The 22,685-nt window shown below is 45.2% G+C and overlaps 2 protein-coding genes across 3 annotated transcripts; both read left to right on the top strand.

Moving 5' to 3' along the window:
- Positions 1-200: 200 nt before the first annotated feature.
- Positions 201-8,404, top strand: LOC133503446 (uncharacterized). The gene is made up of 2 exons (XM_061825118.1): positions 201-2,115; positions 4,591-8,404. The coding sequence occupies exon 2, from the start codon at positions 5,219-5,221 to the stop codon at positions 6,197-6,199; it is 981 nt and encodes a 326-aa protein (XP_061681102.1). The 5' UTR covers positions 201-2,115; positions 4,591-5,218; the 3' UTR covers positions 6,200-8,404.
- A 247-nt stretch (positions 8,405-8,651) lies between these two features.
- On the top strand, positions 8,652-22,435 carry LOC133503907 (uncharacterized). 2 transcript variants are annotated; one of them, XR_009795864.1, is made up of 2 exons: positions 8,652-18,652; positions 19,450-22,435. XR_009795864.1 is itself a non-coding variant. In XM_061825897.1 (2 exons), the coding sequence occupies exon 2, from the start codon at positions 16,682-16,684 to the stop codon at positions 17,930-17,932; it is 1,251 nt and encodes a 416-aa protein (XP_061681881.1). In that variant the 5' UTR covers positions 8,652-12,471; positions 13,307-16,681; the 3' UTR covers positions 17,933-18,732. The 2 variants fall into 2 exon arrangements, 1 of the variants encoding a protein (XP_061681881.1); XM_061825897.1 differs by lacking the exon at positions 19,450-22,435 and having other exon boundaries at positions 8,652-12,471; positions 13,307-18,732.
- The last annotated feature ends 250 nt before the right edge of the window (positions 22,436-22,685 follow it).

The raw sequence follows: 22,685 nt of genomic DNA, 5'->3' as shown, positions 1-22,685 counted from the left end.
CAGAAGAAAAACAAAACAAGCAGACAGACAGAACAGGGAATGTACCCACCCCATCTACGTGAATATTTACATTTTTCAAAAGGGAAAGAGGATATAAAAAGAGTAGGCAGAGTGTGTGTGTGTTGTGTGTGTGTGTGTGAGAGAGAGAGAGAGAGAGAGAGAGAGGAGAGAGAGAGAGAGAGAGGAGAGAGAGAGAGAGAGAGAGAGAGATCAAGATCCAGCAACTAGATAGATGGATAATCATTTAACTAATTTATGTAATGCCTACCTCAATGACGTTCAGGCAAGTAAACAATACAAGTTGTTTGTCCGGGAAGGTTCCCAAAAAACGGTCATTGTCTGAGTTTCTGAAGACGGTTCATCCAGAATTGGGTATGATACTTTCTCAAAAAGGCCCACCAGCTTTCGATCCTCTGATTGTGATTACTCGACCCACAAATGAAGCAGTTCCCAACGTGGCGGTCCATATCCCTACTCCAGTGTAGCAATCTCTGCATTTCTGCCATTGTGACGTTTTCTGTCCCCAAATCTGTGCAAATTTTGGCAGGTATCGCCATCCTTTTCTCAACTTCACATATAAAATAACCAGCGATGATCCTGGGGTTGCTGTTTGTTGAATAGACATAGAGCCAAACAATGAGCCTTGAATAACTATCAATGGCTCCATTGATGCAAAGACCAAAAGGCTTTAGTTTATCGTACGAGTCGACATGCCGCCAAAAATTAGGTCCGGGGTTAACGTGGGTACGTTGGGTCAAGCGATTTCTCCGCCTATGTGCAACACCACGGGGGTCTAAAACCTTGACCAGATGTCTCGCGGTGCTCTGGGTCATAACATATCCGGCTTGGATGCAGCAGAGATGGAGTAGTTTGTATCCATGGTGTCTTCCATTGCTCTCCAGCTCATCGATTACAAATAACGCAACCTCCAGTGGGTCGAACTGATCAATCCTCCTGAACAGTCCAATGCATTTTAAATGACGTCTGAGAGTACGCATACTTATTACAAGCCCGTCCACTGAGCTCAACAACTGCAGAAGTCTCCATGTCTCAACCCAAGCATGAAATAGAACTTAATCAAACCTTTAAAATGAGCCAAGGTGCGGTGGTTTACATAATTCACCTACGGCACCTCGAGTTAGGTTACGAGGTGTAAGCCCTGAAATAGTCGTAATGTTAATGTATAATGTAACTAATTCTAGACATTTTCCATGCTCTGTTTCCTCCATACACTTTTTAATCTCTTTGCAGATAAGCGCAATGATATTTTCAATTAATATGAAACATTTTTTCTCATTTTCTCCATTTTTTTTCTTTGATTTACAAAACTCGTTCCATTTTCACTGCAAATTGCTTGTGGAATGCCATAGCATGGTATTGTGTCTTTACATAATACATTTGCTACTGTTAGAGGATGAAGGTGTTTTGTTGGAAATAACTATTCATTTAGAGAATCCTTCTGTAATTGCTGAAGACTATTATATTCTTTTATTGCACTTTCATTATTTGCTTAAATATAACCTTATACATTTAATCAACAGATAAAGTATTGTCCATTTGCTAATCAGACAAGGATGTGTTGTAGAGCCGGTGGTTGTCCTTGTCCTACGCAGAAAAACTGCTGGTGCCTTCCTGCTCTCCCAGGCGTTGCCGTGGAGACAAACGACACCAGATAAGGAGTGGAAAATTACCATCAAGACTCCGGGGGGCAGCCACTTTTACCATGGACCCATACATATAAAAACCTTGTGTTACTGGGCAGCTCTTGTCTTCTTCTTTGGCTATTCTGCCAGAAGACACGCGTCTCGTGTGCGGCAGATACCTATATAAGACCCGGACGTCTGTATTGCACATTCCTTTGTGATAAATCCATTTGCAGTTAACTTTTTCTAATCATTGGTCATATCTTCCTCGATTCATGAACATGCGTAGGATCCAAACTCGCAAATCCCTACAATTTGGTTACCCCGACCGTAAGTCGAGGGAGGTAGACGAGTGTTGGCCGGCGGCAGATGAGATAAAGAGAGACATATGAGAAACACGAGTGTTATATGGACAAGTCGAGGGTGGTCGTCTGTACTTCTGACTTCTCCAGGTCGCGACCAAAACTAAAAGGTAAGCAGATGCCGGTTACTGTTAAATTCTGCACATTGAATTGCCTAAATTTCAGAAGTCATTGGTATCAGATTGTTCATGCCTCATATGAGTTATTGAGAATAAGAGATAAAGAGAAAAAGAGAATAAGAGATAAAGAGAAGTTGTATATCCCGTCGTAGCTGACGTATGTTGTAGACGTACAATTGCACTGTGAGGTTTACCTGTTCCACCTAAGGGGGATGGAATCCCTTAAAAACAGAGGGTTTGTCGTCGGTTTGACCCTGGGACGTCGCAACGTTGTGTACGAAAAAAATGAATAGTATGGGCTAATTTGTTGCGCGATAGGAATTCAGTTGGGTTTAGTCGAAGAAGAGTGACCACTAAATTAAATAATCATGGATGTTGAATTTGATCATGAACGTGCTGAATATAATCCACCTAAAGATGAAATGTACATTGGAATTGAGCGGCAAATGATACCTAATGTTGACAAAAAGAAACAAGATAAAGAAAGGAAGTGCGCATTAAAATAATGGCAAAAGCACAATTTGAGTAAAATTTGCGATTGGGACAAACTGACAATGAAGTTATAGGAAATTGACAGAGACTGTAAATATAATATAAATGTAAATGTAAAACACTATGACAGATGTAAGAGACAGATTAGATAAGGGCTCATGGAATTTAAAGAGGTGAACAGAGAAAGGCGCACAGCGCATTTAATGATGGTGACGGTGACGGTGACAGACGTTGGAATGGGACCAGGAAACTACCCGGTGCTGGTAAGGTGGCATGTGACGTTGGGAGCATGAAGGAGCCTATGAGGAAAAGAAGATAGAGGTGAGGAAAGTTGTATTTGATATATGGACACAAGTGAAGGACTGCAAAAATGAGGAAGGAGGCACATCGAACATGCATGCACCCTGAATCACATGTAAGTACACCACACACACATACACACACAGAGGTAGCTGGAGGCGCTGAGAGGGGGTTGGGGGGGTTGGTGAAAACTGTCTTGTTGGATTGATGCGAAGCGTCCTCTCACATCGGAAATAACACGATGACTATTATTATTATTTTATATGACATTATGGGTTCAAGCTTCAATCCTGGACCCGCCTGTATGGAGTTTGCATGTTCTCTCTGTGCCTGCGTGGGTTTCCTCCGGGCACTCTGGTTTCCTCCCACATCCCAAAACATGGAACATTAGTTGGACACTCAAGGTTGCCCCTAGGTGTGATTGTGAGTGTGACTGTTGTCTGTTTCTATATGCCCTGTGATTGGCTGGCAACTTGGTCAGGGTGTACCCCGCCTCCTGCCCGTTGACAGCTGGGATTAGCTCCAGTACTACCCGCAACCCTCGTGAGGATAAGCGGCTCAGAAAATGGATGAATATTCTAATGTATTATTATATTATATGACAAGCAAAACGCTACAAGGTTGAAAACTCTTCTTTTTTCTCAGGCTTTTTAGAATATATTCACTTTTTGATCATATTACTTGCACTGTATGCAGTTTTGTCTTTTTTAATATTGTGTTTGACATTTTTATTGTTTTTATCCCATTCTAAATGTTTTCAAATGCCTTTGATCATGGAAAGCACATTGAGTTACCTCGTGAATAAAATGAAAATAAATTTGCTTTGCTTTGGTTTACAACGATGCCTACGATAGGGGCTCCGGCAGGTACAATATACAAGCTGTTTAATCTTAAAGATGTTGATTGTCTTACTGCTAACTTGTCTCGTCTCTCTTCTGGTGGTAATGGATGGCTGTCTAGTTTTGTGGAAACTTTACTGGGGTATACACTCTGCATGGGAGACTGGAGACAAGCAGCATCTAGATTATGCACTAGTATTGAACAGCAAGAAATCGATACAACTAGTATGCCCAATGGAACTATATTGAGAGCACACTTTTAGCGCCTGGCCGCAGCTGTCAGAGAGAGGTTCCCCACTCCTGTTACAACCCCACCCACTTGTTTCCCCTATGTTAAATTACCCACTTGAGCACTTGACTAAGTTTACTAAACTTTGGACTGAATCGACTGGACATCACCCTGGACAGTCTGGTAAGGAAGAGTCTATGTTCAGGACTGCGATCCTGGCATGTCTCCTTGAACCACTACAGACCACTCTTAAAGCTGACCCTGACCTCCTGTCCAGAGATGAGCCTAGATTTAGACGACATTTAGTGGATCACCTCAAAATCTAGACAAGCCAATAACAGGGTGAGGATAATGAAATTACTAAACTCCAAAAACAACTTCTTAAATTACAAGTAATACAGGGAAGACGTAAAGGTCCAAAACCACACGAGACGTAATTTTTTGACAGACACAACCATCTAGACATCCAGGTGGGTTCTGGGGAAATATTCAGGAAGGTGTGGAGGGGGCCGGGGGAGAGTGCAACAACATCAACGTGATCAAGGATGTTTTGGTTGTGGTTCTCTCGATCACTTAAAGACTGTCTTACTGCTCCTCCACCTTAAGGTCCAATGCGAGGGCGTGGTGGCTGGTCCAACAACAGAGGGGGCCAAGGCAGAGGCAGAAATGACAGCTTTGGCGGCCCGCCCTGGCAGCAGGATGGACAGCAGCAGGTTGGACAGTACCACTTGGGGTGCCCAGTAAGCCAGGGGTCCGGCGATGCAGGTGCCATGATCCCCATCTCTGTTGCGGGGCGAAAAGTAAACACTGTCGTTGACACAGGGGCAACACAATCCTCACTCAATATCTCGCTCCTGGACACTTTATTGTCACACAACACTGTGCAATTAATGGGCTTCTCAGGGACTCAATGGGTCCTGCAATGGACTCAACCCCTACTGACAATCTTGGCTGCACAGACCTTCCACCATTCGTTTGTACATTCACCACAAACACCAGTGGCAGCTGACACCATCTGCCACTCTGGACAATGGTTTATGACAACTGTGAGTGAACCAACTCCAACGGTGGACATTTATTGGGCTTGACTTGAACCAGAAACACTGCTCAAACCTGGTCTCATACATCAATTTCTGTTGTGGAAGCCCTGGTTAAACACTCTTAGGGGTTACCTGCCTCCACTAGATCCATACCATTGCACACTATATTACGACCGCAACCCGATCTAGTATACATGGAAAACTTTTCATGCATACAAGGTGATGCTTGGGACATTACATCCACACATATATACACAGCAAGGGAGGGTGTAGCGGCATCCTGCTCTCTTACACCAGATCAAATGACATGGTTCAAAATGCAGGAAGAGTTAGTACCCCACATTTCACTTGCTCTGTCTCCAGGACACGTAGCCCGGCAGCTGGTACCTATGGTGAAACGACTGACTCAAATGACTGACTGGGATGACACACCACTCCCTAACATACAGATCTTCAAATCTGCAGATGCATACCGCTTCATTGTTCCTGACGCACCTCCGACAACTCATATGAACATATTAGAACATAAGACCCTAACTCGAGAACATGGACGTGACTACTCTGACCATGACAACGTCGAGTCAATGTTAAACGAACAGCCTAAATTAGTTTGGTCCTTTCGACCCTTTGATTTTGGAAATTGTACTAAGACATCAGATATTAAAATCACTGCTTTTCCAGGATATCATGTTTACAGAGCTCAATATTATTGGCCAGCGCCTGCTAACCAGGGGATGGAGGACACTCTCACTGGCCTGTGGAATTCTGGAGTCCTGGAAACATCCACCTCCTCGTGGTGTACACCACTCAGCCCAGTTTTAAAAGCAGATGGTAAAACTTATCGTATGGCACATGATTTGAGAGCCGTTAATCACGTAACGACCACACCATTGTTACCTGGACTCGACCCCCACAGAATGTTTTCTACCATCACACCGGATTTGAAATACTTCACAGCCATTTATTTGGCTAATGCATTCTTCTGTGTCCCACTTGCACTTAAGTGTAGACACTTGTTTGCATTCAGATATCAGGGACACAATTTGCAATACACCAGGTTGCCACAAGGCTTCAAAAATTCTCTTGGAATTTTTAATCAATGTTTGACATCATTGCTCCAGGATCTTGATCTCCCAGACAGATGTGAATGTCATGATCCTGCCGCTTCAGCATGAGCTGTGCGGGTGTCCGCGCAGGTGCGCTGATTGGAAGGTGCACACCTGCGCCTCATGCAGCCTGATTATGCTATGGATTTATATGACCGCGATGACAACTGGCCGGCGCCAGTTCGTATGATCTTCATGTCCCATTCGTGTGCTCCGCTATCCCTGATCGAACCTGTGTGTACCGACCTTCGTCCGTTCTCCGACCAACCTTGTAAGCCTGACTCCTTTGATACTTCTGCCTGCGTTGATTGTTCTCCCGTGTACCGACTCCTGCCTGTCCGCTGCTGCACCGGACTGCCTGCTCGATCCCCGACCTCGGCATATAATAAACGTGTCTCTTCTTGAACTACCTTGCGTCTTCCGAGTTCCTGCATTTGGGTCCTACTCTCGTTTCCGATGGGACGTGACAGTGAACTCCTGATGTATGTTGATGATCTCCTGTTGGCAGCCCCAACAGCAGAGTCTCATAGTGAATTGGTTAAAATACAGCACAACGGCTCTCCTGAACAAAAGATATTTTGATCAAAACTCACTCTATGGCTCATATTGGCCCCAGAGCCATGCTAACCAAACTCCACATGTGGTGGCATCCTAAAATGTCTGACTTGTGTCACGCCCACTGTTGTGACTGTAATATTTGCCAGCTACACAATGTTTGCTCCACACTTAGACCATTGCCAGGTTCATTTGAGCCACCCACCTGGCCCGGTGCTGAAATGGTCATGGATTTCACAGACGTGATCACTCCTGTTCAAGGTAAGCGCTACCTTCTTGTTTTTGTTGACACCTTTTCTTGATGGCCTGAAGCCTACCCCTGCACTGGCGAAGACGCCATGTCGGTAATGAAAGCTTTGGTGAACCATTGGATTTCAACGCACGGTTTCTCCGCTCTCATCCACTCGGACAACGGTACAAATTTCACATCCACACACCTAGCTACTGTAGAGAAGTGGTTAGGATTAACTCACAAGTTTGGTTGTGTTTATCACCCCGCCAGTCAAGGTTCAGTTGAACGTATGAAGCACGTTGAAGGAAAAACTGGCTAAAATATGTACCTCTTCCAGCATGAATTGGGTTCAGGCTCTCCCCATTGCTCTGTTTGTGAGACAAACTGTGTCTTGCTCTACTTGTTTTTCCCCTTACGAACTTCTTACAGGTCGTCTGATGCCTGCCCCACCCTCCTCACTCCAACCGCTGGAGGAAGGCACTGTGTCTTCCAAGTTTTCTCATAAACTGTTTTGGACACAACTGCATTCTTTTGCTTCTAATTTCTCCTCCTTCACTCAGGACTCTCTTCTATCACCACCTCCTGCACTTTATCTTCCTGAATGGTCATCTGTGTACCTTAAACTACTCTCTCGTAAGTGGTCAGAACTCTGTTGGTCCGGCCCACACAAGGTGACTGCTCGTACCTCCAAAGCCGTCCGCTTGGAGGGAAAAGGAACTAAGTGGTTTCATTATTCTATGCTTCGCCCTGCTACAGACTCTTAATTGCACTTTTCTTTTATTGTTTGTTGTTGTTTTATTATTAACCATGATTCCTACAGATGGTCCGATTGCTTTTCGGACCAAGAGAGGGAGAGCAGGAATCTGTGGGATTTTCATTATTGGTGTTATTGTTGTTCTTGGTTATTTTAATCTGGGAAATCGCTCAAAAATACCCCATACCCACACCCATATCAGTGCCAGTTGTTAGCAGAACCCACCTGGAAAATATTCATCACAGAGAAGAGTTGTATTATAAACAAAGCCCTATCTGTTGATGAGTGGTTTAGGGTTTTGACAGGCATTAGCCCAGTAAACAATAATTGGTTACTTATGGCAGAACAAGCAGCAAATAAAACCCAGAGTGACTGTGTTGTATGCATGGGACCTAGACCTTTGTTACGTGTTGTTTCTTCTTCTATCAACTCCACCTGTGTTCTAGATCTTGTGAAAAATTATGTGCCGACTAAAAATCACTGCAAAATCTGAGATACTGCACATCCGGTAACACCGGCTCAAAAGAACAAACCTGTGTTTAATCGTGTAAACCAAAACTTCACTTGTATTTTCCTGAAAGGGATTGGTGCCCCAATTGACAATATCTCTGATTAGCAGTGTGCAGAGACCCAGGAAGCACCTTTCTTCCAACCTGTCAGCCGTGGACGGCAGACCGGTGTACTCTGTGCGCCGGCTGCTGTCTTCTCGTTGCAGGGGCAGGGGGGTCCAGGACTTTGTGGGCTGGGAGGGGTACGGTCCGGAGGAACGCTCTCGGATTCCCTGCTGCTTCATTGTGGACCCCTTCCTCATCAGGGACTTCCACGCGGCCCATCCTGATGCTCCTGGGCTGTCGGGAGCTGGCCGTTAGCGGTGGGAGGGGGGGGGGGGGGACACTGTCATGTCCCTGCCTTCCAGTCCTGGCTGGGCGTGGCCAGCTGAATGGGAGGCGCACACCTGCGCCACATACAATCTGATGAACCCCTGTATATAAAGGACCCTGGGGACGACTGGTCCTCTGCCAGCTCGTCGCATCTCATGCCCTATTCCAGCACTCCCGTGTCTCTGATCGTGAACCCGTGTGTACCGACCTCCGCCTGTTCTCCGACCGACCCCGTAAGCCTGACTCCTTTGACACTTCTGCCTTCTTTGATCGATCTCCTGTGTACCGACCCTCGCCTGTTAACCATGCTAACTAAACTTCGCATGTGGTGGCATCCTAAAATGTCTGACTTGTGTCACGCCCACTGTCCTGACTGTAATATAGGGTTAGGCGACACAATGTTTTCCCCACACGTAGACTGTTGTCAGGTTCATTTGACCCACCCACCTGGCCCGATGCGGAACTGGTCATAGATTTCACAGACGTGATCACTCCTGTTCAAGGTAAGCACTAGCTTCTTGTTTTTGTTGACACCTTTTCCGGATGGCCTTAAGCCTACCCCTGCGCTCGTGAAGACGCCATGTCGGTAATGAAAGCTTTTGTGAACCACTGGATTCTAACATACGGTTTCCCCGCTCTCATCCAGTCGGACAACGGTAAACATTTCACATGCACACAACTAGCTACTGTAGAGAAGTGGTTAGGGTTAACTCATAAGTTTCATTCTGTTTATCACACCGGCAGTCAAGGTTCAGTTGAACGTATGAATCGCACATTGAGGGAAAAACTGGCTAAAATATGTACCTCTTCTGGCATAAACTGGGTTCAGGCTCTTCCCCTTGCTCTAATGTCTGTGAGACAAACTGTCTCGCTCTACTGGTTTCTCTCCTTACGAACTTCTTACAGATCATCTGATACCTGGCCCTTCCTCCTCACTTCAACCGGTGGAGGATGGTGTTGTGTTTCCCAAGTTTTCGCAAACTGTTTTGGACACAACTGCATTCTTTTGCTTCTAATTTCTCCTTACAGATCCAGAACTCTCTTCCACCACCACTTCCTACACTTGATCTTCCTGAATGGTCATCTGTCTACCTTAAACGACTCTCCCGTAAGTGTTCAGAACCAAGTTGGTCTGGCCCCCACTAGGTGACTGCTCGTACCTCCAAAGCCATCCGCTTGGAGCGAAAAGGAACTAAGTGGTTTCATTATTCTATGCTTCGCCCTGCTCCAGACTCTTAATTGCGCTTTTCTTTTATTGTTTGTTGTTGTTTTATTGTTAACCATGATTCCTACAGATGGTCCGATTGCTTTTTGGACCAAGAGAGGGAGAGCAGGAATCTATGGCATTCTTATTATTGGAGTTCTTGTTGTTCTTGGTATTTTGATCTGGGAAATCGTTCAAAAATACCCCATGCCTACACCCACATCACTGCCAGTTGTTAGCACAACCCACCCAGAAAATATTTATCACAGAGAAGAGTTGTCTTATAAACAAAGCCCTATCTGTTGATGAGTGGTTTAGGGTTTTGACGGGCATGAGCACAGTAAAGAATAATTGGTTACTAATGGCAGAACAAGCGGCGAATAAAACCCCAAGTGACTGTGTTGTAGGTATGGGACCTAGACCTTTGTTCCGTGTTGTCTTCTCTTCTGTCAACTCCACCTGTGTTCCAGATCTTGTGAAAAATTATGTGCCAACTAAAAATGAATGCAAAATTTGGGATACTGCCCACCCGGTAACACCAGCCCAAAAGAACAAACCTGTGTTTAATCGTGCTGTAGCGCGCCAAAACTTCACCTGTATTTTCCTGAAAGGTAATGGTGCCCCAATTGACAATATCTCTGATGGTCAGTGTGCGGAGACCCAGGAAGCACCTTTCTTCCAACCTCTCAGCCGTGCTGACGTGTGGTGCTGGTGCGGAGGGAACCGTCTTTTCGACCGACTCCCTCGCAGCAGTACGGGCACATGTGCATTAGTAACTTTACTTTTGCCAATTTCCGTTGTTCTTGTCACACTAGATGATCTGGCGGTTGCTCGTGAACACTTAAAGGAAGATCTTGGCCTATTACACCGTTCACGTAGGTCCAAACGTACCTGGCTCGGTGCTGACGACCCCACCTAAATTGACACTATTGGCGTCCCCCCGTGGTGCCCCAGATGAGTATAAACTGGCTGATCAGGTAGTTGCCGGTTTTGAAAATCCACCTGTAATTTCTCCTCTTTTCCCCGTTGCTCCTAACGAAAATGTCGACCGTATCAATTATATACATTATAATGTGCAACGTTTGGGCAATTTCCCCCTTGAAGGACTTGAAGCTGTACATGAGGCTACATCTATTATGACTTTCCAAAATAGGATCGCATTAGATGCACTGTTGGCCGAGAAAGGAGGTGTTTGCCGAATAACACCCAACCTGGCGGACGCCTCACTAAGACCGTAGATGGACTTAGAACCCTTACTACGAAAATGGCCACTTTTACCATGGACCCATACAGATAAAAACCATGTGTTCCGGGGCAGCTTTTGTCTTCTTCTTTGGCTATCCTGCCAGAAGACACGTCTCTAGATACCTAGATAAGACCCGAACATCTGTACTGCACATTCCTTTCTAATAAATCCATTTGCTATTAACTTTTTCTCATCATTGGTCATATCTTCCTCGACTTGTGAAGACGCATAAGGTCCAAACTCGCAAATCCCTACAATATATATTTTCCAAATTAGGCTGGCCAGCAAAATTGTATTTTTTCAATCAGTTCATCTAAAAATGTTCTTCTTCTTATCTGTGCTTTGTGCCTCGACAAGTTTCCAATCCTTCCAAGTTAAATTGTTTCTTCCCATTTGTTTTCCCAATACATTTCCCCATTTGGCGAATTTGGAGCCAACACACAACACCTAGGGTGTACTAAGGTCGGCTTTTTGCATTAGACAGGGTGACTGTTCAATATCCTTGTTTGGTATTTGTTAGGTCTAAACCCAACCACTGGATGAGTTATGCAAATGAAGGGTCGAGAGAGGTCTTAAATTTGGCTCCAGAGGAGAAACGGATTTGACTGACCAGCTGCAACGCCAACACCCGTTCGGAGTCAGTGTCACCAGTGTCCCCCTTTTTATTAGTTTCTCAAAACAAAAGGGTCACAAGATTATAAAGCAAATGAAAGAACAGATGACATTACCAACACAAAGACAAATACTAAGATAAACATAACAATGGTGAATGCCAATAGAGGTGAATACTAAAGAGACATTTATAACAATGGTGTGAGGAGTGTCTGCTCAGCAAGGGGGTGCATCACTCAAGGCGTCGCTGGGTTATACTTCGGGTCACACAGCCGCACGGAAGGAGAATGATTCAGGCAAGGATGATATAAATGTATTTGCACAAATTATGACCTCTATTATCAGTCATCATTCTCTACCATATAGGACTGAGAGGAGTGTTAATTAGTGATGCTTCCCATAACCGTTGAATACCCGAATGTATTGTGCAACCATGGTTATATAAGTTGTTTTTCACTCACTTGTTTTTCACTATCTTGTTCCCATGCATACACTCACTTGTTTTTCGCATCACTTGTTTTTCTGGTCAAGACGTCTGGACCGTTTCACTATCTTGTTCGCATGCATACCAAAGACGAACATTGTTGTGGGATGTCTTGACAGTTATGGCCGCGTAAGATGTTTTTCAGAGCCTGAAGGACACACTTAGGTGTCATTAGGAAATCAGGAAACAATCGTTGCGGCGCCAGGTGGAACGGGTAGGCCACCCGCCCTTTCTCTCGCACGCAACTGAAAAGTATAACAGAGAGATGCAGAGTACAAACAGGTAGAGTCTGCTGCGGGTTTCGTACGGACGCCCAGCTGGTTGACAAGCGGACCTCTACCTGGGTGAACGGCTCTACACCTTCTCGGCATAGGTAAGGGGCTCATATGATTGATTTCACGCAATGTCAACTGTGTTTTGAGAACTTGCATTTGCTCGAAATAAATATGCCATTTATTGAGGCTAAATAGCATTTGGGAATGTTGGTCTTTTGTTGAGTGTCATCTTTGTCTCCTGAGCGCCGACCAGCACCGATCCTTTCAATAAAACATTTTTGCCATTGTCGGCAGGATCGTGCAGGCTACGCGCAGGAGATAAAAATGGGATGCATTGGTTTAGAAAGAGAAATAAGGGTGCGGATGAGGCACCAGATAAGGAGGTGGTGCCCGGGTTGGAAGGCATCACTTTCCGAGAGATAGAAGCTGTCTTACGGGAGCGTGGCGGACGCCCCGTACCGTGGACAGGAGTGAATCCCGCTGCCACGCCGCTGGCATTATGTGATATGTTGAGGCGGGTGGATGTGAATGCTCGTGCTCCGCTGGGAGGCACACAGCAGATGTTCTGGATGTGTGCGGAAGCTTGGAAAAATTGCGTGTTGGAGTTGGATAAGGTTAGAAGCGCAGAAAATCAAAAGGCGCAAGAGGTTATCCAGCTCGAGGTTATAGTGAAAGAATTAAAGGAGCATTTGGCAAAAATGCAGAGTATAACGGAAAGAGCTGTAATGCATATCTCCCGAGTGGCGCGAAGAGGGGGAAAGAGGAAACCTCGTAAAATAGAACAAGCGCACATCCGTTCATTCACCACTGGGCTGTCAGCGCAGTGGAATCCGGAGGAGTGGAACGGGGATATGTGGGGGGATGATGATGATGATGAATATGATGGAGGTATAAGACCCGCCACCACAGACTGGGTTGTATCCTTCGTTAAAGGGGTTGCAGAGACATCCTATCACGCGACGAAAAGAGCAGCGACGCATGATACCCGATCGAATCCAGGATCTGATGGATGCGGACGGTCAACGAATTCTGGACGAAAATGGCGAGGGAGTGCAAGGCCCCACAAGCGCAGCCAGAGCCAGAATTGTTCATGACTAGAGAAGATTATACACAGGTCGGCATGGTTGTTTTGAGAGTATCAAGATGGCGGATGGCGACTACAGTTTTATTGGCCAATGAGCCATCCAGTCTTTTTTTTTTGTTTGTTTTTTTTTTTTTTTAGATCAGTGCATTAAACAGTGAGGATAACGCAGTATAGGAAATGAATGAATGCTCACTTTTGCACATAATACTGCTTACAACCATACTCTTATCGTGCGTGTATGTGTTTATACACATGTGTGCGCGCGCGGGTGTTGCCTTTCTATCGTGCGTGTATGTGTTTGTACGCATGTGTGCGCGTGCGGGTGTTGCCTTTCTACAAGTGTTTCAATAGACTTAATGTGACAAAGATCTTTGTTTACCGAAAAAGCTATCCAAATACTATATTGTATGCTTGTCATATCTTCTGAGTAATGTGCACTATGTTTGCATGTACAGTTTTACAAAGGATGCACCGGTTCCTTTTTGTTAACTACAACTGTGTCTTTTGAAGTATATGATATGGAAATTTATTGAGATAAATCAGTTCAAACAATAACAGCGTTAGTAGATACCGGCCAGGGCGGAGGCCTCAATAATTTATGGAAATCCAGAGAAAATGAAAGGACCCCTAGTACCATTAACAGGACTAGGAGGAAAAGTGATTTATGGAAAACATGTAAACTTACCTTTGAAAATAGGAAATATGCCTATAAAAACATATATGGTGATTATAACCCCTATCCCAGAGTGGATAGTGGGCATGGACATATTAGCCGGAATGAGGAGATTTGAATTCGGAGTAAATCCACTGAAAATACATGCAATATTGGTGGGTAAAGTAAAAATGCCACCTTTTCCGATACCACAAGCTACACAGGTAGTTAGTCAAAAGCAATACCGGATACCTGGAGGACAGGAAGAAATTTCGGCGACCATTAAAGAATATTTAGAAGCTGGTGTATTGAAAACAGTGACGACAAACTGGAACAATCCGTTGTGGCCAGTCAGGAAATCAGATAACTCTGGGAGGATGACAGTAGACTACAGAGGATTGAATAAACACACACCTGCATTGACTTCCGCGGTGCCCGACGCAGTGACAATTATAGAATGAGTGCAACATCATCCCGGAACGTGGTATGGGGTCATAGATTTGGCTAACGCATTTTTCACTATTCCTATTCCTGAGGATAGGATGAATCAATTTGCGTTTACCTGGGAAGGGCGCCACTACACGTTTACCAGACTACCACAGGGTTATTTACATAGTCCCACAATCTGCCACCGGGTGGTAGCAGAGCACCTGGAAAAGCTAAAAGTTCCTAAGGAAACAATGTGACTTTAGTTGGAGGGAAGAACAACAGTGATCATTTGATATGGCGAAGGAAGCGATACAGCAAGCAGTGTCACTGGGAAAAATGAAATCGGGACTGGTAGAATTGCAGGTGTCGGCGTTAAATGAATACGCTAACTGGAGTTTGTGGCAAAAGCAAGATACGATTCGTAAACCCTTGGGATTCTGGTCGAGAAAGCTCCCAGAAGCAGGCCTTAAGGTACACACCTTTTGAAAAGCAGCTATTAGCATGCTATTGGGCATTGGTTGAAACTGAGGCTCAAACGGTGGGCCATGAGGTGTTAATGAGAACACATATACCGATTTTGACATGGGTTAAAGGTAACCCGACGACACATAGAATAGGAACCGCACAGGAAGCTAGTATTATCAAATGGAAATGGTATGTGTCTGAGCAAATTAAAATAGGGGAAAAAGGAGTCTAAAGAGTGGGCAAAGACTCACCATGTAGAATTGATCTATCACATTCCCTATTATCCGCAGGCTGCTGGGTTAATAGAGCGAATGAATGGAATTCTTAAGGAAACATTGAAAAAGCTATCTCGAAACAGAACGCTGGACAAATGGTGCAAAGACTTACCCGAGGCGGTGAATCAGATTAATAATAGACCGCTTGGGGCGGGAATAACGCCCCTAATACGAATGATAATGAGGGAACCGGTACAAAAATTCCAATGGGGAAATTAAAATGTGGAAAATTGACCCTCAAGCTGAAATTCCCATACGAGCTGCTCCAGGCTCAGCGGGATTGGATTTGAAAATCCTGACAAACATCACTCTGGTTCCCAACGAAATCCAAATAGTGAAAACAGGATTGGGGCTCCAGTGTCCATCAGGGACATATGGACATATTCTATCACGAAGTGGGTTATCACTAAAAGGGTTAACAATTCAAGCTGGAGTGATTGATGCGGACTATCAAGGAGAAATTGGAGTGGTATGCAAATTATTAGCAGAACAGCCCCTTACATTGGAAAGAGGGGACAAAATTGCTCAATTGGTAGTGAAGCCTTGCCTTGTAACCAAGGTAAAAGAAATACCTAAACCTGTGGTGATAACCACCAGAGGGGAGGGAGGATTTGGCTCCACTGATTTGGGAGGGGCAAAAGTTTGGGTAAAACAGCCAGACGGTCCTCCCTGAGCATCAGAAATTATAGCTCAAGGGCAAGATGCTACTGTGAGCGTCTTATATCCTGGAGAGGAAAAATGGGTAAATGTACCGGTGTCAAAATGTTATACAAGAGAGAACTAATCACATGTTTGTAGTATGCACTATTTGTCGTAATACAGATGCCGTGGTGGTATTTGCTGATTGGAAGACCATAATCGGAGCGGCGCCATGGCCGGACCAGGGAAGACCGAGGGCCGAAGAGGTGGCAGTGTTGTCTGCTGGGTCACATGTATCCTTGTCCTTGGTGCCATGGTCCAACTCTGCTGCGCAATGACGGAGGGTGACAAATTGGAGCAGGTCCAGCGGCTCCACATAAGATGGAAAAGCAGTACCCAGGACCGTACTCAAGGAGACTACACCTGTCCAGCTTACCAAGCTTGCGACGTGGTAAACGTCACCAGCAATTGTCAGATGTGGAAGTGCAAAAGGTGCCTTGGAGGAAATGACATCCCGGTGGTGGAACAAGGATGCAACTTAACCGTCACTTCAGTAGTCCCCATGTGCCACTACAACAGGACAACCGAGACCTGCAATGAGCACAACTGGACGAGGTGGACAATTACCGTAAAAGAAACTGGTTTTTTTTAACAGCTCTGAAATCTCGGGACGGAACACATTTTTGTATATAATATGGGTGTTACCTTGTAAACCTAATGCTACAACGACACACATAGCACCAGTATTAGATACCTGTACACACATGGCACAAGCCAGGGTTAAAACCCGAGTGTACTGGGAAATAAAATTCCCCGATATACCACACTGTACACGAAGACGTAGAGCTTGGTATGATACTCTCTTAGGAGGAATGGGAACACTGTATGGTGTAGCTCATGCTGCAGATAATGAAGTAACCAGAACAATGTTATCTAACACAGGGCAACATGCATCAGAGGCTATACATCAGGTCGGGGTATGGCTTCCAAAAGCTTTGATAGGGCAATTGGAAAACAAAGGTGTTTGGAAAAAGGCATTTACATGGGAGTTAAAATTATGGAATGAAACGTATGATGCGTTAAAGAATCTATCACATATAAGTAATTGGACAACCTGTGCATTGCAAATGATACATGCGGAAGCTCAAAAAGAGCGATTCCAGAGAATAATGACAACGGGAAATTACCACGAATGGAGACAGGTTTGGAATATTAGTAGCAAACTTTGGTTACAGTTACACTCGGAGCGAACAAAATGCAACAGTACATATTGTGCTGGGTATTGGACTCAGTACAATGTGTCTACTGTTAAAACGATATGTAAGTATCAAGTATTACCGGTGATTACTACCTCAGGATTTTGGTTTCTACTGGATGGAGAGTGGATGGATGTGGGAACAAATACGACTTATGAGATGAAAATGTGTGACGAAACAGACAGAGGAATGGCGTGTACATTACAACAGGGACACAGCAATCCATGTTTAACCGACTCAGAGGCTGTACTTTGTGATTGGACTAGGGAGCCACGAAGGGAGATGTTGTGGCAAATCGGACCACATGCTCTATGTGTGGCAACAATGCAAAATAATTCACAAGTACCATCGGTTCCTTTCGTTGGTTGCTTATATAATGTGCACCTATGGCATTGGGGAAACCAGACGTATCGTTTGACGAATTACCTCTCACTGGAGCGTTTCAAATGCGCATTGGAACAATCCACTGAAGTTCAGAAAATTATACATACGTCTAACATCTCCAAGCTCATGGTGTCCACATTAGTAGCCAGCGGACCGGTACAACATGCTGCTAAAATAGTACAACAGTCCTCAGCCCATCACTGGTGGGACATCTTTTCAGGGATGTCAGTCACTGCTAAGAGGACTTTGGTGCACCCTCTGATTCTGTTGGTTATTGTAATAGTATTGCTATCACTATGTAATCTGCTAATGTGTATCAACGTAAGACGTATCCGAGCTGAAGTGGAGTGGGTGATTATGCAACGCATGAGATGATTGTACGCCTTGAGAAAAGTAATGGACACTTCAGTGTCGAGAACTACACTGTTAAGTTGGTGCCTCACCTCACTCATGTATACATGTATGCGAGATGGCAAGGATGTTTATCACATCAATATATTCACAGAAACCTAACGTTGCGGGAATTATGGTCCATGTTCTTTCATGACATCATGAATAACACTGGAAATGGAATCGTGTTACCATCGACGTTTGACGGGTATATCAACTAATATGTGACGCCTCAAGAGTGGAATGAGAGGAGTGTTAATTAGTGATGCTTCCCATAACCGTTGAATACTCGAATGTATTGTGCAACCATGGTTATATAAGTTGTTTTTCACTCACTTGTTTTTCACTTTCGTATCACTCACTTGTTTTTCTGGTCAAGACGTCTGGACCGTTTCACTATCTTGTTCGCATGCATACCAGAGACGAACATTGTTGTGGGATGTCTTGACAGTTATGGCTGCGTAAGATGTTTTTCAGAGCCTGAAGGACACACTTAGGTGTCATTAGGAAATCAGGAAACAAACGTTGCGGCGCCAGGTGGGACGGGTAGGCCACCCGGCCTTTCTCTCGCACGCAACTGAAAAGTATAATAGAGAGATGCAGAGTACAAACAGGTAGAGTCTGCTGCGGGTTTCGTATAGACGCCCAGCTGGTTGACAAACGGAGCTCTACCTGGGTGATCGGCTCTCCACATTCTCGGCATAGGTAAGGGGCTCATATGATTGATTTCACGCAATGTCAACTGTGTTTTGAGAACTTGCATTTGGTCAAAATAAATATGCCAGTTATTGAGGCTAAATAGCATTTGGGAACGTTGGTCTTTTGTTGAGTGTCGTCTTTGTCTCCTGAGCGCCGACCAGCACCGATCCTTTCAATAAAACAAGGACTAATATATATTTTTTCTTAACACAAATATTCATACACAAAGGAAAAAAATGTTTTTACTCATAATCTGGATCTAGAAACAAGTCAGACAGGTTTAATGGAAAATCGTCATTGCTATCACTCCATCAACATTCTTTATCAATAAAGGATACATCGCCACCACCTGTTCCCTTGTGGAAAACAGTATTAATGAGTTTCACAAATGAGAACACAGACATCCACACAAGGTCAATATTGCTGTGAAAACAGTGACATACAAAATTGAGGACACCAGGGCTTTGTATTTTCCAAAGGCACTCATCCAGGAGTCCCACACGGACGTTTTTGACATTTCACCATTAATGGTTCGGAGACTCTCTTATGGCGTTGGTGTGTGACTTATTCACAGCTGTAATGTTTGGAAAGAAGTGTGCGACATTGTTCTCTGAACATAGCACAAAGTTACACTCTCTCAGCCAACATATCAATAGTGACTCCACCTTGGAATGCCACAAATGAAGTAGCACTTTCATTATTTGCTTAAATATGACCTTATACATTGAATCAACAGATAAAGTGTTACCCATTTGCCAATCAGACAAAGATGTGTTGTGGTTGTCCTTGATCTTTCTACGCAGAAAACCGGCTGGCGCCAACCTTCTATCCCAGGCGTTGCCGTGGAGATGAACAACAGCAGATAAGGAGCGGAAAGTTACCATCCCGGCCCAGGACCAGACTGCGGGGGGGCAGCCATTTTTACCATGGACCCATATATATAAAAACCTTGTGTTACAAGGCAGCTTTTGTCTTCTTGTTTTGCTATCCTGCCAGAAGACGCATGTCTCGTGTGCGGCAGATACCTAAATAAGACACAGACATTCCTTTGCAATAAATCCATTTACTGTTAACTTTTTCTAATCAATGGTCATATCTTCCTCGATTCGTGAACACATGTAGGGTCCAAACTCGCAAATCCCTACACTCCCTTCTGACCTTAAGCAGATACTCCCGAACACTGAGAGGCAATTTATTCCCCTTTTAACCTCGAGCAGATACTCCTGAACACCATAAACATGTCTTAAAAGAATGCCCTGATAATCCCTCGTGGGTTTATCCCTAGTGGGTTTATCAGGACACTGTTGCAGCCTTGAAGAAATATCTACCTTAGAGTCTATGTTGGTGTTGGTGAAGCCATCTGTTTCACCATTTGCACTGAGTGAACTTGTAACCATATATCTTTTGTCGCGAGAAAGCAATAAAAAGAGGCACAACGGGGAGGCTGACTCAGAACATTGATTGGAGGTGCAGCTAGTCAGCTGAACCCGTCCTCCTTATGAGAAAATCAAAGATCTCTTCTTGTCTTTAATTATTTGCATATTAGTCCAGAGGTTAAGTGATGAACCTGACAACAAGCCACGTATCTGGACAAAGAAAGGGGAGAGGTGGCTATCGCTAGTCTATTGCTTGGAGAGATTAGTGAGTTAGGGTCTACTTGAACTACACTAGGTGTCCACTTCAGGTCACGTTATACTCCCACGGGTGAGGACACCCGCATTGCATTACTTGACCCACACGTTGCCCCACGCAACAGCTCTCTGTAGCTTGCCACGTACACGTAAAAAATTTTTTGTCATGGGTGTGTGCCACGTACACGTAAAAATTTTTTTTGTCATGGCTCACCTGCGTTTATTCTCGGTAATTACGTTACATATATCTTGCCACGCATGCGGTCTGGTTGTACTTCATGTCACGTTCCCACAACTACATGTCCTTGCCTTTGATGCTCTGTGTACTGAACCCTGCCTTGTTGATAACCTTGCCTCTTCACCTAGTAATTCTGACAAGGCTCCTTGTTGGGACTGCCTGCCTGTGTTTCAACTTTGGACTGAATAAAGATGCTTCCTGAACTGTAACCAGTCTCGTGAGTTGTGCATTTTGGGTTCAACCTCGTGTTCTGGTCATGACAGAGCGATCTGGCCAACACATAGACCCAGTCAAGTCAGATCAGGTGCGCAGCACCCTCCAGGCTCAAGGACGGTGTCTCGTCGAACACAACAAAAATTTCCAGATGGTTGCTCGCCAGTGGGAGCAGCAGAACAACCAGTTGTGGGAGGTATTTGCCTGGCTTCGTTCCGTCTGCATCCTTCCCCAGCGGAGCCTACGCCAGCCAGGCGCCAGTCGCTGCCGCGGTATCCTCTCGTATCCATGAGACAGTCACCTCAACAGTCCCGAGCGTACATTCGGGTGTCTGCTGTCCCGTTCAGAGTGTTTATCAGGGGACTCTGAAAATGTCAAGTCATTCATTACACAGTGCGAGCTCCTCTTCGAGCAACAGGCACGCCTTTCCCTCTGACAGAGCCATGATCGCGTTCATCATTTCTCACCTTACGGGGCGTGCGGAATCATAGGCAAGTGGAGCCATGACATGGATATGTGTCGGACGTGGGCGTCATTCGTGAAATCCATGGTGCAAATGTTCCAGTATGCATCCCCTGAACGCAAAGCGGCGAACTCCTTGATCACGCTGCGGCAAGGCAAGCGCCAGGTTTACGACTATGCCATTGGCTACTGCTTTCTTGCAGTTGAATGCCAGTGGAACAACAGGGTGCTTCTAGATGCATTCTTTCTATTGCTGTCCCCCGCGGTATAGGGCCAGCTGATCCCGCTGGACTTGCTGACTGACCTGGATGGACTCATCACTCTTACTTTAAAGATAGAAAAGACTCATGGAGTGGGAGCAGGACAACGCCTGGTGGGGGAACACGCCTGCATGTATCAGGGACGCTGACACTCCTCAAAGTGCGTATACTGAGGCAGAGAAGCCCAGGCAGCTGGGCTGCCCCCGCCTGTGATCCAAGGAATGCCTACGCCGGCAGAGGGAGGGACTCTGCTTCTACTGTGGGCAGTTGGAGCACACAGTGACACACTGCCCGGTTAAACCAGCTGGTACCTCACCTCGAGCTCTGACTATGGTGCGTCTCAACCTCATTCAGGACTGTCCGGTCTAAGCACTTCCTCTTGTCACCCTGTGTTCAGGGGAGCCACTCAGGGTGACTGCATTCATAGACTCGGGTTTGGCTGCCAATCTTTTAAATTCAGAGCTGGTCAAAAGCATGGGTCTAACGACCTTCGAAGTACAGTGCCTCTGTAATGCATATGTGGCAAATGGCAATTTCCTCTGCAAAATAACCACTGCACTCAGACGCTCACCCGGAGATTTCCGGATTTACGTTCAGAACGCATAAATGTCCATGTTTTTGACACCAAGGGCTACAACATAATCTTGGGGGGGTCCATGGCTGAGATTACATAACCCTCATATTGATTGGTCGACCGGACAAATCAGGTCCTGGGGAGCCAAGTGTGCACTTATGTGCCTCTCGTCCCAGGGGGTGGAGAGGGAATAGGCTGCTCAAACTCCGGGAGATGAGCCAGACCTGTCTTCAGTCCCCTCCTGTTACCATGACCTGAAGGAAGTATTTTCCAAGTGTAAGGCCAAGTCGCTTCCTCCTCATAGGCCATACGACAGTGCCATTGACCTGCCGCCCAGCTCCTCAACCCCTCGCGGGAGACTATACTCTCTTTTAGGTCCTGAGTATCAAGCCATGAAATTATATGTGGAGGAGTCGCTAGCTACAGGACTGATCCGGCCCTCATCATCACCGGCCGAGGCAAGGTTCTTTTTTGTACCAAAGAAAGACAAGACTCTGCAGCCCTGCATTGATTACTAATGACTGAACGACATTATAATAAATAACAGGTACCCTCTCCCTCTCATTTCCACAGACTTTTAACTTCTGAAGTGCGGATAAGAGTGCGGATAAGAGAGGGAGATTAGTGGAAGACTGCATTCAACACACCCACGAGGCATTAT

Source organism: Syngnathoides biaculeatus, chromosome 7 (assembly GCF_019802595.1).
Source record: "Syngnathoides biaculeatus isolate LvHL_M chromosome 7, ASM1980259v1, whole genome shotgun sequence".
Classification (NCBI taxonomy): domain Eukaryota; kingdom Metazoa; phylum Chordata; class Actinopteri; order Syngnathiformes; family Syngnathidae; genus Syngnathoides; species Syngnathoides biaculeatus.
The sequence above is the reverse complement of the archived record's forward strand: the minus strand, read 5'-3'. Positions and strand labels throughout refer to the sequence as shown.

Coding starts and splice junctions, on each gene's coding strand:
- LOC133503907 (XM_061825897.1), top strand. CDS start 16,682: ATGGCACAAGCCAGGGTTAAAACCCGAGTGTACTGGGAAATAAAATTC.
- LOC133503446 (XM_061825118.1), top strand. CDS start 5,219: ATGGAAAACTTTTCATGCATACAAGGTGATGCTTGGGACATTACATCC.